This window comes from Colias philodice, chromosome 6 (assembly GCF_061535455.1).
Source record: "Colias philodice isolate Cphi_HAF_F1 chromosome 6, ilColPhil1 Martin Lab GWU primary, whole genome shotgun sequence".
NCBI lineage: Eukaryota > Metazoa > Arthropoda > Insecta > Lepidoptera > Pieridae > Colias > Colias philodice.
This window is the reverse complement of record NC_143091.1, coordinates 7218662-7234905: the sequence shown is the minus strand read 5'-3', so window position 1 is coordinate 7234905 and position 16244 is coordinate 7218662. Positions and strand designations below refer to the sequence as shown.

At 33.4% G+C, this 16244-nt stretch overlaps 2 protein-coding genes across 2 annotated transcripts; one reads left to right on the top strand and one right to left on the bottom strand.

Moving 5' to 3' along the window:
• The first annotated feature begins 3585 nt into the window (after positions 1 to 3585).
• LOC149487818 (cilia- and flagella-associated protein 57-like) lies at positions 3586 to 11935 on the top strand. The gene is made up of 22 exons (XM_089696486.1): positions 3586 to 3650; positions 3732 to 3881; positions 3998 to 4277; positions 4349 to 4465; positions 4792 to 4949; positions 5236 to 5348; positions 5665 to 5770; positions 6164 to 6305; positions 6380 to 6584; positions 6669 to 6886; positions 6966 to 7114; positions 7188 to 7602; positions 7675 to 7815; positions 7885 to 8025; positions 8111 to 8254; positions 8331 to 8562; positions 8668 to 8861; positions 9147 to 9243; positions 9667 to 9836; positions 10030 to 10209; positions 10973 to 11167; positions 11775 to 11935. Exons 1-22 carry the CDS (start codon positions 3586 to 3588, stop codon positions 11886 to 11888), a joined length of 3726 nt encoding a protein of 1241 aa, XP_089552612.1. The 3' UTR covers positions 11889 to 11935.
• Positions 11896 to 16063, bottom strand: Sc2 (trans-2,3-enoyl-CoA reductase Sc2). Its single transcript, XM_089696487.1, has 5 exons — positions 15747 to 16063; positions 15302 to 15663; positions 14998 to 15214; positions 12790 to 12982; positions 11896 to 12436 (listed from the first exon to the last, which is right to left on the bottom strand). The coding sequence occupies exons 1-5, from the start codon at positions 15750 to 15752 to the stop codon at positions 12309 to 12311; spliced, it is 906 nt and encodes a 301-aa protein (XP_089552613.1). The 5' UTR covers positions 15753 to 16063; the 3' UTR covers positions 11896 to 12308.
• Positions 16064 to 16244: the final 181 nt, after the last annotated feature.

Sequence of the window (16244 nt, the reverse complement as noted above, 5' to 3'; positions counted from 1 at the left end):
ATCTTTAAAAAGAAACTGAAATTATGAATATTTATGTACCTATACGTAAATTCTACTACACATTTAAAAAGTACTTAGGTAGGCATACATACTCGTACAATCCTACCTAGGTACCTAAAAGAAAAAAACATGCTGTGTACTTAATTTATACCTAAAAAAAATTACCTTGCTACCTATTTGTGAAAATGTGTCACCCCTAGCACCTCAAAACGGTTGGGCAATGTTGGGATAGGTCACACTACATTTATTAACCTTACATTGCCCAGCGACAAAACTCCTATAATACTACGTATTTTTGCTTGTAAATAACAAATAACCTCCTTTTTTATATTCTAGTTTAATAAATAATAAGAAATATTCACGTATTCTAATTGATTCCCAGTGATCAGAGACAAGTTTTTTTAGAAAAATTTGGCACCACCAAAACACCTCCTTCTTTGTCGACATGTAGCAGCAGACTGATTGACGTTATACATGTGCTATCTAATCAGTGTTGCGAGAAAAGACTTTAATTTTCTACCAAAAAACAAAACAAGTCTTAAATGTCATGCTACTCCACATAAACACTCAGGAAAGTTAAAATTTCAATTTGGGCAAAGATAGGCTGGAAAGGCAATGTTGGAGGATATGACGGTAGTCATTCTTTGTTTTTGTTCATTCAATTAACGCTGTAAAAGACTTTGTTCTGCCATCTGCGATGCACTCATTAATACAATAAACGAAACATTCTCATTGCAATGGAATAATGCGTATTGCGTACTATATTTGTATATTGACTATTATATTATTCAAGAAACGAAATGAATACACAGGCTAGTGACCTCCGACAGTCAATGTAACAAGGCGACAATTTATTTGAGGTCCACACAAGAGTTCTAAGTGTCAGGGCAATGTGTACTGTAGCCTGTAGGTGACTGTAGGTTGAACGCAGCTCAGAAGTCGATGCATTGCGCTATTAATTGCGCTTCATATCGCAAATTCATTGACTGGGTCACCGGTTTAATGAATGTTATCAATACATACTGCCCTACCTAGATATATTTATGTAGAAATAGAATCAGTATAAATTGATGTCTGAGTACCTACTTACATAAAGGACTGATACCGTGTACCTACCCAAGTGACAAACAAAGAACGGTAACAAATAAATATGATTAGCAAATAAATACCTATTGATTAATCGACTTTTATTTTAGCATGCGTATTTTCCTTATTTTATTGGAAAGTTAACTTACAGTTACTTATAGATAAGAATCTTTTTCTATGTAAGTAGTTTTCTTCTGGTAATTTTTATGAATATTATGGTCATTTTTTAAACTGTAACACGAAAGTCATCATTGTTTAGAAAGGTTGTGCAAATAAAAGTAATAAGTAAAACGAGGGCATCAGTGCCAAAGTCTAGATTCTCAGCTGTACAAATTATTCATCGAACGGTCCGCATTACTAATTGCTATGGCCCTAATTATACCTACTAAAGCGAGCAAAACATTTCCAATGTAATTTTATTTGCATTTACATTTTCACATTAGAGTTTAGAGCACTGAAGAGCGTGTGTTCCGAGCACACGTGTCAGAAGTGAAACTTCTTTGGCAAGATTCAAAGATACCAAAATCGTCGTGGAGTCAAGTCAAGTCGATGTGAATGTAAATCGTCCAAAACTTTATTGTACAAAAATTCTGCATTGGTATGTTGTCAGTATTGAACTAGACGTATAAAATTTTAGTCTAACAATAATTAACATACCGAATTAAATCTTACACTAATAATGCTCTGAAATTTATGTGAAAAGTGCACATACATGACATAATATCAATGGTCGTTTGTTACCTTAATTAGAAGATATTGTAGGTAGTTACCTATATATTTTATTTTCAATGATCGAATCATCGAATCCTCGAAGTCAAAGATCCATACTAAATGTCTTTCCTATTTCCGGCCACTGTGTCGACTATATTATATAATTTAATTCCAAGTGAAGTGCAAAGATTAGCTAGTGGTTAGATGAGTTAATAAGAAGACTCGAGCGTGTGCTACAAAAGGAAGCAGCGACTTACCTCGGAAATTGCAAATGGGATGGAATGGGATGCTCTACTACAGATGACATTGAGCACCAATCATAATATAGACTCGAGTTAAATGGCAAACACGGAATAAATGATGCGCATTTTGCTTGAAGTTCACATTTTTATGGATTTGAATATCAAATAAGTACATATAATTTGTTTTCAATAGGACTCTCGATTAAAATGGAACTTGCAGCAATTAATACAATTCCACGTAACTCTTACGTGATTTAAAACACACGTGGACACGCAACCTGGAAGATGTATTACTTAATGATATTAACTTTAGTAGTGTTTCAAAGGTCTATTAGGTTAATATCGAGTTATTTTAATATTATATTATATATTTAAAAAAAAAAAAATAGGTAGGAAATAATCTGATAAATAGCGGTAATTGAGCGGTAATGAATAATGATGAGAGATTTAATTATATTCTTTTAAATTCGTCAAAAAATATTTAATTTCTTGATTTTCTTCGCCTTTATTCTTAATAGACCGGGAGATACTGACACAAAATTTCGAGTCATTTGTAACAAGGATGGCGGTTCTACAGGGGTCTTAGTACGCAATGACAAAAAGAAAAATGATGGTGTGAACGCTGGTACCGGTGTCTTAGTCGCGTGGGCGTTTGTCGAACTCGTCGGTAAAATAGCGAAAGTCAAACGATTTGTAACACAAAAATTTTAGAATTTACCGATAGCCCATAAAAAAGTAGTAGGCGGTAGTGTCATGCCATACTTTTCCGGTGTGACTTACAGCCCGCCATACCGACGCGAATGTGTTGATTTAAATAAAACAATCATTCAACCATTTGTACCAGGCTAACTTTTGCACAGGTAACTATCGTCGTGCAGCCATTTACGAAAATCGCCATGCCATACTTTTCGGACGATTCCAAATGGTCGCCATACCGCCGATAATCTGCAAAAAAATTTTATTTCGCCAAACTTTTTGTACCAGTATTGCATTTGGATTTTTGGAGAGTATTTGATAAAATGTGACCATTATTATATTTGCCATACTTCTAGTAGGGGGAAAAAGTGCTGTTATACTTGAAAACTTAATTTATTATTAATTTATATAAGTGAGGATTTCCAACACTTAGATCTTTGAAATTTTGTATTTATATTTGTTAATCCTCAAACTTACAGGAAAAATAAGTGCCATACTGTTACAAATCGTTTGACTTTCGCTATTTTCCGACGAGTTCGACTAACGCCCCCGCGACTAAGCCGCCGGTACCAGCGTTCACGCCATCGTTTTTCTTTTTGTCATTGCGTACTAAGACCCCTGTAGAACCGCCATCCTGTTACAAATGACTCGAAATTTTGTGTCAGTATCTCCCGGTCTATAAAGACTGGTATAAATATATATCTCATAATTGACCTACTTTTTAATCCATTTGAAAATTTGAAAGCTACCATGGAAACTAAGTAAACAAATAATCAATTATTCCTGAAATATCTTTGGACATGAAGACTGTTTTCTATACTATTTCTTTATTATCTCATTATTAATTGATATGGCTGTTACAACACCGCCAAACATTTCCGCAAGGTTTTTTTATGGACTACGCACTGACATTCAGTAAGATAACACATTCTGTAATTAATAATGTAAATATGTATGACCTATTGAGGCAAATGGAAAGCTTTATTTTTCTTCTAGGTACAATGCACATTACTTGACAGATTCGGAAATAATATACCCTGCAGGTGGAGTGATTGTTATACATAATCACTTACAAAAGAAGCAGAAATTCATTAGGCTCCAAGATAAACACAAGCCGATCAAATCCCTCGTATTAGCACCTAACAGGTAGGGCGTAGTTGTGGTTAATGGTTTAATCTTATCGTACCTACCTAATTTATATCAAAACATTATACGTAACTTCCGTGAAAACGATCATTGTTTAATTGATTATTCTCCTTTAGGCGTTGGCTCGCCCTTAATGAAATAGCTGAAGAGGGCCAAAAACCCTACATAACAATCTATGATTTAACGACATATAAGAGGCGAAAAATACTGACCGTACCATTCGAAAATTCATCTGCAAGGGAATTTGCTTGTGTGCAATTTACATTTGACTCTAAATACCTTGTCGCTATAACAGGAGAGCCGGATTGGTATTTGTATTATTATAACTGGGATAAGGGTAAAGTAGAAAGTCATGCTAAAGCGCAAAACCCTAGTGGTCAAGGGATTGTTGAAAGCGTAAGTTTCCTTGTCGTATTTTAGAGAAATCTTTTCAGACTTCAAATTGTAATTATTTAAAATCTAAATAGGTGCAATGTAATCCTGCGGATGCCACTCTTGTTGTTATAACTGGACCTTACACATTTCGTATCATGAACGTATCCGAAACGGTATGGCGTCAGTGGGGTTGGTGTAAAGCAGAAAACGTGAGTCAAACTAGATACTTACTTACGACAAATAGAAATTAGAATTGTTCAGTTCAAGCAGTTTTATCTTAGATTTTAATTGTTGAAAATATATCGTTATTACAATATGTTAGTTTTTTCATAACATGTAAATGTATTCAATCACACAGATTCACAAGTCCGGAAGGTTTGAGATCTAACACTGTATTACTAATTCGATTTGATCCTTTGCTGTAAAAACTAACATATATGGATTGATTTACACCTGAGACTTGTATTGTATTATCTTGAATAGCACATATAATGCTCAGTTATATGAGTGAACTAAGATAACTTTTTATAAGCAGATAAACATAACAAGTTGCATGTGGTTAACGCCGGATCGCATAATGTTCGGAACGGATAACGGAGTTATTATGATGGTGGAGAACGGTGAATTGAGGCAGAACTGTATCTTCCAGGCATTTGATGTTACGGAAATGTCTCTTAAGAAGGTTGAAGCCGAGTAAGATTATAATTTATTGTTACTTATACTATTTTTCAAACCTTTATACGGGATATTTACTGAAAAAATAAATGTTATGTATTCATTTATATTTATTTGAAAGCACCTAAACCTTTTATAATGTTCAGGCATTACTTTTGCCTGAACAAATTTCGAAGTATGCATTAGGTACATATTAATTTATATCGGTACTGAATAGATGACAGGGACACAAGACTTGTTCCTTAAGCCACTTGAAAATTCATAATTTACTGTACTAGTGGTAAATTAATATCTAATTTTACAGAGCAGATGAAGGTGATAAGACCAGTGTTTCTACTAAGCAAGAGAGTAGCAGCGACCAAGGCTCCACTCATACCGACACACACCCTGTTACGTGTTTCGTTAATTTTCCTAAAGGTTAAATTTCTTTTCCGATCCATACTATGTAAACTATAAGTGCATGCAATGTATTAATTTATACATATAAAGTAAAAAAAAAAGATCGTATTAGCGGTATTTAGAGTTCATGAAACCAAGCTTAACGTAAAATGGAATACCTGAATAATTTTTAAATGTACAGTTAGAATACAATTTAAATAAATTTTATATGCAAGTCACTTGTAAAGGTTAAATTTACTGCACACTTTTTAAGATCATCATTTTGTAAAAAAGTAAGATTGTAAAAATAATAGTGTAAAGTTATTAATTAAAATATTGTACCTATTTCTTACAGGATTTGCGTATGCATGCGGACCAGGTTACGTACACATGTTCGAAAAGGAAACGCCTCACCATTGGAGAAAAAGAAATCTCTTCCGTATATCCAGGAATTCCTATAAGTATGTGATAGTAGCTATTTACAGCGCAATTAATAGAATATTTATAGAATCAACATTAATTCGATGTTCATAAGAACGATGCTAGAGCCCCTATTATAAAGTTTTTTTCATAATCAGTTCAATTCCTATATAATAACGGGGTTTGTAACATTTTTGGCTTAAAATTTCTGACCATTTTTCGCTCTTAATTATTTCGGACTAACTCACCTTTATATTTCGCTCTAAAAAATAACACTTCTTTTTTCGAGTTATAACTACTTATATACACAAATCCTCGTTTGTTATAGTTGTTAGTTATTTATTCAAAAAAAGAAGAATAATTTATTAGCCAACAATAAAATATTCTTTTTTTTTTTAATTAATAGTAATAGACAGACTTCTATAATCCTGCAGACATACCCGAGAACATCCATTATGGTCTCCACTCGATGCTATTCAGCACATAGCAATAGATCCTAATCAAGAGACATTATTAATTACAACTTTGAGAATACAACTTTATTATGTTAAATTATTTGGACAACATATGCTGCAGGTATTGTAAAAAATAACTTCAATATAATACTCAAATGTCTTTATATTCAATTAAGTCATATTTGTTGTGTGAAGAATCCAGAAATTGCGTTTACCGAGCTCGGTCCAGCAATGCATTACGGAAGTATCAATTCGCTCTCAATGTGCGCATGGAAGCCGATATTCATGACGTCTGGTGAACAGGATAAAAGTATTAGAATATGGAACTATATGACAGACGACGTAGAGCTCATTAAACTCTATCAGGAGGAGATCCATTGTGTCTCGTTGCATCCTTCTGGTAATTGTTTACGTTTATTTTTAGGTTTTTGTGCTATACCGATTGTATACGTATAATTTTCTAATACCACTGGCTGTATTTCAGGACTCTTTGCAATAGTGGGATTCTCTGATAAACTTAGATTTATGGTAGTGTTGATCGACGACTTCGAAGTGATGCGAGAATTTCCAATACGCAATTGCAAACGTGCAAAGTTCAGTACAAATGGGCACATGTTCGCAGCTGTTAATGGGCAGATCATTCAAGTATTCTCGTCAATTTCTTTTCAAAATGTATACAATTTAAAAGGTCACAATGGCAAAGTGAGTACACGTATCACGACGTAATCATTAGGTACTTAAAATACTTATCGCTATTTCAATAAATAATACTTTTTCTTAGATTACTTGCCTGGCGTGGTCTGCAAATGATTTAACGCTAGTTTCCTGTGGCTCTGAAGGTGCAGTTTATGAATGGAACATGTCCTCAGGCCAACGAGTTGGAGAGGTTATTTTAAAAACTAATCAATTTAGTGCATGCGCAGTTAACAGGTAATCGAGATTTTTGTGTGTTCTCCATATATAAATTTTATAAGACATATACTAATCATTTTTATTGTCTAAGTAACGGAAAAACTACGTATGGTGTGGGAAGTGACGGTGAAGTAAAAGAAATCGGCGCAAACACAATAAGAAGGAACCTAAGTCTTATCGGATGTGGACTTGACACAATAATACTCTCTCGCTCGGACCTAATGCTATTTATCACTGGAGGATCCGGTGGCGTGACTGCCGTACAATTGCCGCTTTTGGACAAAGCTATATTTAACGAATTCCACATGCATAACAAGAAAATAACAAGCATTGCTTTAGCGTATGATGATCAAACATTAGTTTCAGTAGCAGAAGATTCTTCTATCTGCTTGTGGAGATTAACAAATGCAGACGGCAGAGCTATTGCTCTGGATAAAGACTTTGCATACTCAAAGGAAATTCTTATCAGTAAAAAGGATTTACAAGAGAAGATCAATAGTATAAATGTCAGTATTATTGAAATCCTACTATTGTTATTGTTTGAGAAAAGCCTAATTTTAATCACATTCATATTACAGTTGCTCAGCACACGCATGAGTGAATTGGAAACAGAACACACATATCAACTTCGACAAGCTGAGGCAACGCAGGCTGAAAAGCTTAAAGAAGTACATGAAGGTTATTGCGCTGCGATTGAAGAACTTAAAGAAAAAAATGAGGTATAATTAAATATCTATAAATATTCTACAGCATTCAGGACTTTAGTTAAAGATGGCCTTGTTTTTTAGCAAATGGAAAATGAACATACTCACGAAATTGGTATGATACAACAAGATATTGCTAAGCTGCGGTCTGGACATGAAAGAACATTGCAAGCTTTAGAAGCTGACTTTAATATTAGACTTATCAGCGAATATGATAGATATCAGGTAAGGAATATGTAAGCAATATAAATCTCGTAATTGTATTATTATTGTGAATTCACATATACTTCTTGATTTTATACTATTGCAGAGTTTAGAAGATAAGACGGCAAGAATGAGAAAAGAATATGAACAAAGGCTAGAAGACTTAGCTGAAAGTAAACGACAAGCTTTACGTGAATTAAATCATTCATTTCAAGTAAAGCTAGAGGAAAAAGATTTGCTTCTTCAAGAGGTATTCATTAATAAACAAATTTAAACATTATTAACTGATGTATGTTTATTAAAACTTTATTCAATCATATGTTTAGCTGCAAGAACAAGCTGATATGGAAAAAAAGGAACATGAAACAATCAAATCGTCCATCGAAGAGGACGCTGATCGTGAAATAATAGAAATTAGAACTGCTTACGAAGTGCAACTGAAAGAAGAGAAAGACGCAAATGTGAGACTCAAAGGAGAGACGGGGCTTATGAAGAAAAAATTGATTTCTGCTAACAAAGAAATTGATGAGTTTAAGCATCAAGTGTTACAACTAAAAGGTAAAAAAAAATACCTGAAAAAGAAATACTACTTAGATGTTTTATAATAGGTACATATTCCTTTTTGGGATGCATCTAAACTAATTTTTTTAATTTGTTTTCAAGCCGAACACAAACAATTTCAAAAAGTCATATCTACTCTGGAAAGAGATGTCGCTGATTTAAAGAAAGAAATATCTGAAAGAGATAATACGATTCAAGATAAAGAAAAAAGGATTTACGAACTAAAACGTAAAAAGCAAGAACTGGAAAAGTACAAATTCGTATTGAACTTTAAAATTACAGAGCTTAAAAATCAGGTAAGATATTTTGTTCCCGACATTATCCTCAAACTTTATAGATGAATATTTATATTTTTTCGATACGTAGATAGAGCCCAAAGAGCGTACTATACGTGAATTAAAAGTACAAATTGAAGATATGGAAAATGAAGAATTAAAATTACTCAATGTCAAACATGATCTTGGTATGAATTAGTTCTATGAACGCAACTAAAAGCTAGTTTATCACCTGGTCACCATTAGATAAAAAAATTACAGCTGTTTAATATTTTATTGACAATTATTTGTAAATTGTTTCTTTAGATAGCACCGTTAGAACGTGAAATCAAAGAGAAAAAAATACGTATATTAGAGTTGGAAGTATCGTTAGAAACTCTACTAAAGCAAAAGGCCTTCCGTGGTAAAATAAAGTTCAAGTATTTCAGTTGTAATTTTTTTGTTATAAATTATAGCGCACAAATCATTTAAAATTTGATAGGCACATACATAGGTACATCGGCACGGAAAATATAGTATACTATACTAGTAGCATAGGTTTGAATATCACATGTAGACATTTACCACCTCACTTTATTCGATAATATTATGCTGTAACACTACTTTAAACTGTTACTAATAATTTTGTAGTATTTTTCTCATTTACCTACTTACCTTTTTTATTTTTTAAACGAATTTAAATGTAAAAACACGATTAAATTTTTTAGTAGTAGGTAGTAGATATCAATCTTTAGTTTACCTATTCACGTTGTAGTGAACTAAAAATAGAATAAACCTACGCATATGACTATTAGCACTTTAATAATATCACTTTATTTAATTTCAGAGCTTAAAATCAGTCAGCTGAATGAAAAATTATCATCGGCTAAGAAAGATTTCGTGACGGAAGCGGAAAGAAATTTAACATTGAAAAATACACTTAAGAAAATAAAAATCGACCTTCACAACATGACGGCGAATTTTCAAGATCCAATGAAATTAAAATTAAATGTTAAGGTTAATAAATTTATAATTTTAACTTTCTATTCAATTTTAATTAATAAAAGTGAATTAGCAGAGCAACGTCAGCTAATTTACGTTTCGCGAGAAATCGATGTGTGGTACACTTTCACAAAGCAATTATATTCGAATCACGTGACTTTACTATCACTACATCACTACTATATTTTTTTGAATTTTTTTGTGACAGGAACTATTCCATAAGTATGTGGAGGATATAGATTTTGTGAGAAGTCGCATAGCAGAAGATGAGGCGATACGTGAATTCAACCGACAGCGCGACCACCTCGAGAAGCAAGTTGCTGCTTTAAAATTGCAATTATCGAAATCCCTTGACGGATCTAAGAGTGACATTGGAAAAATTATGGACGTTAGTTGTTTTGTTTCACGCATATTTTAATTAAGCTAATGTTAACTAGCTGACCCGGCATTGACCGCAACGAATGTTTCCTTATGCATATTTCTAGATTCTCAAATAATTTTAGAACTACTTATAAATGTAGAAGGAATTTAAAGAAAGTGTTATTTTATAAATACACTAGCGGTCCGCCCCGGCTTCGCCCGTGGTACATATTTACGTTTTCTCTACATAAGAACCATCCTCGTACTTCAAGGAATATAATAGAAAAGAATTATCGAAATCGGTTCAGCCGTTCACACGTGATGCCGTGACAACGCGAAACGGGTGCGGACCCGCCGTCTTTTTATAGCTCCCGCCGCGAAGCGCGTCGAACGCGGCAACTGATACACAAAAATAATCCTTATGGCATGATTCTGTAATTCACGCGCGATGACTTATAGCGTATTTTATGTATAACTTTGGTGTTTCTACACCGATTTACATGATTCTTTTACTATAACCTGCCCAGGAGTATGAAGAATAATTGTGCCAAATTTGGTTAAAATCCGTCGTGTAGTTTTTGTTTCTATAACGAATATACAGACAGACAGACAGACAGACAGACAGACAAAAATTTTACTGATTGCATTTTTGGCATCAGTAGCGATCCCTTATCACCCCTTCATAGTTTTTTTTTAAATATATTTCATGTACAGAATTGGCCTCTCTACAGATTTATTATAAGTATAGATATAGATTATAACCCGGATAAAATATAATTCCAATATTACAGGAGAATTGTACTCTTCTAACGGAAATAAACAACTTACGCACGGAATTAAAATCTACTCGCACAAGATGTTTTCAAATGGAATCCATACTCGGTCTCTCGGCGAGATACATACCGCCCGCTACAGCACGTGCTAAATTGAAACATGTCACGGAAGATAGAGAGAAACTTGATGAAAAGTTTAAACAAAAGATTGAGGTAATGTCATGTATTCACAAGCGCTTGATTTTCCAGAAATAACCGAAATAATTAAAATAAATATGAATAAAAAGATTAGTTTAAAGATGTTAACAACCATATTTAAAATTAATTTTAACGTGGGCATGAGTAGTAGATATAGATAAGTACATACACAAATTATTTAGTTTTTTGTAATAAAACCAACTTTTGGGTGGTTATTATTTCATTATACAGTTTCCTCGATTGCTCATAATCCAGTAAACAAGGAAGCAGACCTACGAGTTTTAATAGGTCTAAATAAAAATATTGTACCAACATTAAATAGTACTAAGGTATTATATAATGGCAGAAACGTGGTGTCCTAGTGGTTTTCACACGCGCGTATAGATAAGGCTTTTGAAATGACCACAGCAGTGTTACTACGCTGATCGTGTAATTACATATATTCATACCTAAAGATAATGTTCTACAGTGATAAATATTATTCGCAAATGTCCTCCTTGTGACTTAAGATAACTTTGATTTCATCGTTATGTAATATTTTTGTTTTTCTTATGCTTGTTGTAAAATAAGGTGACCGGATAATATTAAATAACGCAAATTACATTATATTAACGTGTTTCAGGAACGAGAGGAAATAATTGTGGCCCTTAAGGAAGAAAATGAAAGATTGCTCGGGAAAATGCGGTGTGTAGATGAACCGGAAAAAGATGAGGGACCTGGTGCGAACGTTAATTAAACTATAGTTTTCTTGTTGTTATCCTTGTATATTATATTAAATTTGAATATGACCTTAATTATTGTTTCATATAACCCATCATATACATAAAAAAATAATATTGCAACATCAAAGTTTTTTACTAACAATCAACATAATCATACGAAAGAAACATAATTGAGCGCAATTATTCATTCTCATTAGCATTTTTTACTAGACAAAAATAAGAAAAAATCCCTATAACATTCACCATTTACAAAAACTACATGTAACACGCGCGTACAAGAGTACCGTCACCTACTGGATTAACATTAAATTATGTAAACGTGACGATCGTTATAATTACCGAAACTTGTTAACCTTCAACGCGTTCCTAACGAAATATATTATTTTTATAATAATTAAACAAAGCACTTGTGCTCGTATTGGTTAGACCGTGACTTAAAGGATGAAAGGCAAGATGGCTTTACGTCCTTTAGGGTAGTCTGGGAATTCCTTCTTATAGTTGCGGTGCTTGCCGAGCGCCCAAACTGACATCTGATACAAACCCACCACTGCGAAAATTCCAGCTGAAAATAATACATATTCACATGTGATTATGATAATTTATACTTACATCATTATAATATCTAATATACATGTACATATGTTCAAAATCTTTAAGAATGTATGCTCGAAAATTCAATTTTTTTCCACCTCAATTCACCTTCAATTCTTATTATCCACAATAAGTAGGATCATCATCATTTTTATTGTAAATTACACTTGCATTAATTAGTGAAACTGAATTCAACCTCTGTGGGCGAATATTTTATTAAATGTCTGTTGTCTCATATATTTTAAAATAGGAAAAATTGAAGAAGTCGGTTAATAAGTAAGGTTTATACAAATAGAGACAAACATTAGAAAAATAATGACTTACCTGGAGCACATTTCGTCATAATAGTGAAGAAGAGCCAAGATCCAAACTCGTAGGTGTAGTTAGGGCAGGAGACAAAGTTGAAAAGCTGTGTGAAGGGATTGCCGTCGGGCACAGGGATGCGTCTCACTTTGGTGCCTGGAGGTCGCAGGTTCTTCAGCAAAATGTGAATGCTAAAGTTACCCAATTCACAGATCTGAAATGGTTGAATTGCTTGGTTAAGAGTTTTTGATCTTAAATGGTATGGATGTAACCTTAAATTAAATAAATCAATACATAATATACATATGTTTGTCATCATTTTGCCTCATCGATCATATACCTCAATCGATTGTAAAACAAGATATTTAGAGCCCTTTTGACTTTGAAAAACAAGTCATTACACAAGTAATGATTTTTATGTGTTATCAAAGTATGGAATTGTACATGGTCAATATGTTGACCTTACCATAAGTTTAACCCATACATTGTTTACCAAAAATATTAGGAGTACAACCAGTGATGAGTAAAAATGCTACAATGTCAAATATAGGAAACAATTTTTTCATTGAATTTTTTATAAGTATTTTTTGTTTATAAGTGAAATCAAACCACGTGTTTCAAACATAACGGTGTTGACACTAACAGCCTGTATAGACAGTTTTAAACTACATATTCCAATGCTGGAATAAAATAAAATAAATGCAAAAATAAGTGTGTATTCCAGTAAAACATAGTAATGTCAAATAACCAGGGAAAAATTACATTAAGGACCAGTTCTGCATCTAGATGTTGTATGATGTAGTAATATGTTCTGCTTAGCTTGTGTCTCAATTAAATTGTAAATTATTAAAAATAATATAAAAATAAAGTCAAAAAGAACATCAAGGATATAGGTATTTATCAAATTGTGATACCTGCCCTTATTATTACTTTCTTGATTTCCTTAATATGGATAAAATCTGTAAAGCTTGTTTATCTTTAGGTATGCAAGGTTGAAGCCTTTTAAATATTTAAAAATTTTATCAAGGTTCTTGAACGGACATGCAAATATAATTAAAATATACATGTATTGTCTACATTAAATGTAGGTATTTAATGCCGGGTCCAGACTGGTGAAACGTAACATGCAATGTAACATGCAATGAAAGAATTCACCGTCCACATTGCTGCAATGTATCATGAAAGGTAACACACTTTGTAACAATTTCTCATAGTTTGGACGTCTTGCGCGCGCGAATTGTGCATTACACGCGCATGCTACGAGCATTACAAGCCGCGCGCGGAGCGATCCGAAATTTGTCGGTTTTTCGACGAACACAAAGGGGCGCGTAGTGTGCGCGGAGCAGCCAATTGGACGGTCGTTTGAGAACGCAACGAACATGGAGGATGAGACTGCGTGGAATGAGCAAAAGAAAGGGTCTTCGGCGTGTTTTCATGAGTTGATGTATTATTAATAATGAAGTACTGATAATCGTCATAGCAAGAACGTGGTCTTCGGACTCCATGCTTCGTGTGATCTACCGGTTTGACGCGCACGAAAAAAACGTGTATCGAAGGGCCGTGTTCGCGGCAGAATGGCGGAAACAGACGAACGCGGGATGTTCGTAGTGAATGCGCGTTATGAGCGCGCTATGCGTCCACACCAGCAGCGAACATGCAATGAAAGGCAGAATGTTACATTGCATGTTACGTTTCACCAGTCTGGACCCGGCATAAGATATTTTGTAAGTATTTAAACACACAAATAAAATGTTAATTGTACCCTATTCTACATGTAAATTATATAGGCACATTGAAAAACATTACATATTATTATAAATTCTAAAAAATCATATGTTGGCCATTTGTTTGTTGCTCAATGACATAGAAGAAATCCTAAATTATAAATTATGGCTTATATAACACAAAGTTGTTAAATTTATTTTTATCTAGTACTTAATATTCCACCAAATTAAATGACCGTTTATTAATAAATTATAATAAATAAATGGATCCTTTAATCATTGAGTTCGTTAACATGCCATAATCAATGACTGTATCTAGTATTCATAAATAAAAGAAAGTCTAGTTGCATTCCAACTCCAGAATGGATTGCAATGATTTGTTAGGAATTTGGAATCTCTATTTAGATTAGGATAACTGTTAAAATTACAAAAACTTCAAAAAGCAAGTCTACACAGGTTGACTGGGGATGAGCAGCTGTGGAATATGCAATTTAATCATACTTACGGTAAAACCTGCTAATCCAATATACACACATGTGTTACAAGGTGCTGTGTACAAGGGGTGGTTGATGTGATATGCAATGTACAATGTAAAGGCCCAGTAGTAGCAACAGTTCTTGAACAAATTCCTCAATGGCATAGTCCCATGCGAGAAACGATGCACAAACAATGTTTCAAGCAATCTCTTAGCATAATGCACTGACCAACACAGTGCAGCAATGCTGAAATAAATTATTATGTTAATTCACAATGTTAATGTGAGGTAAGTAATTATGTAAATAATGCAAATGAATGTAAATCACACATACCTAGGAACGGACCAGTGTGCCGGGGCACTTTGTTCTCCATATAAAATCCAAGGTCTTTGGTAAGCCCACAAATAAACAAATAATGGTCCAGCATACTCAGCCAAAAACACATTTTTCCAAGATATTTGAGGACCTAGGTCTTGAAGGTAAAGTTTAGCCCCATTATCAATATTTAATGATTTCAATGTAGCTTCATCCTTTAATGATCTTCCTTTGGACTCTAATTTTATAGATTGTCGCTCTGGATATAATGACTTTTTCAAATTCTTATAAACTTTATCTTTTACATCTTTTATGGTTGCGTTATCATTGACATTTATTTTTCCGATCGGCTTCGAACCGGCGACGCTTAATATTTCAATCTAAAACAAGATTGTATTAATTAGAATATATAAAAAAAATATTAATTCAATAGATAATTACTATTTTATTAAGTTATAATTACCTCCATCCCGTTTCACTATTAATATATTGTGCGAAATTTACAGTTTAATGCACCGCACTTGTCAATAACGCTGACATGAATAGCCGTAGTGAATAGCTATAGAATAGATCATACGCTATCGGTACCTACTGAACGCAGTACACAGACGCAGTATGCTGATTGAACAAATAAAGGCAAAGGTCGAACGAAACTATTCAAATGACCACACACTTCTTACATGAAAATCGTAGAAAATCGTGTTAAAGAGTGCGGACTGTGACCGTAAAACTCGTTTTAATCGTTGACGTAGTATTATAATTAATTCTTTACGCAAAAGCAAATTGAACGTCAAAAATTAAAATGAGACTTCGATTTCTCGTACAAAATTCAACTCTATGAGCTAGGCGGTAAAGCATTCAATGATGATATACGTGTTGACAGTTGACACAAACATTTTTTAATTCTTTTTTCCAAGAGCTAAGATTCATTGCTATATAGTTTTAGGAATGGAATAAGTTA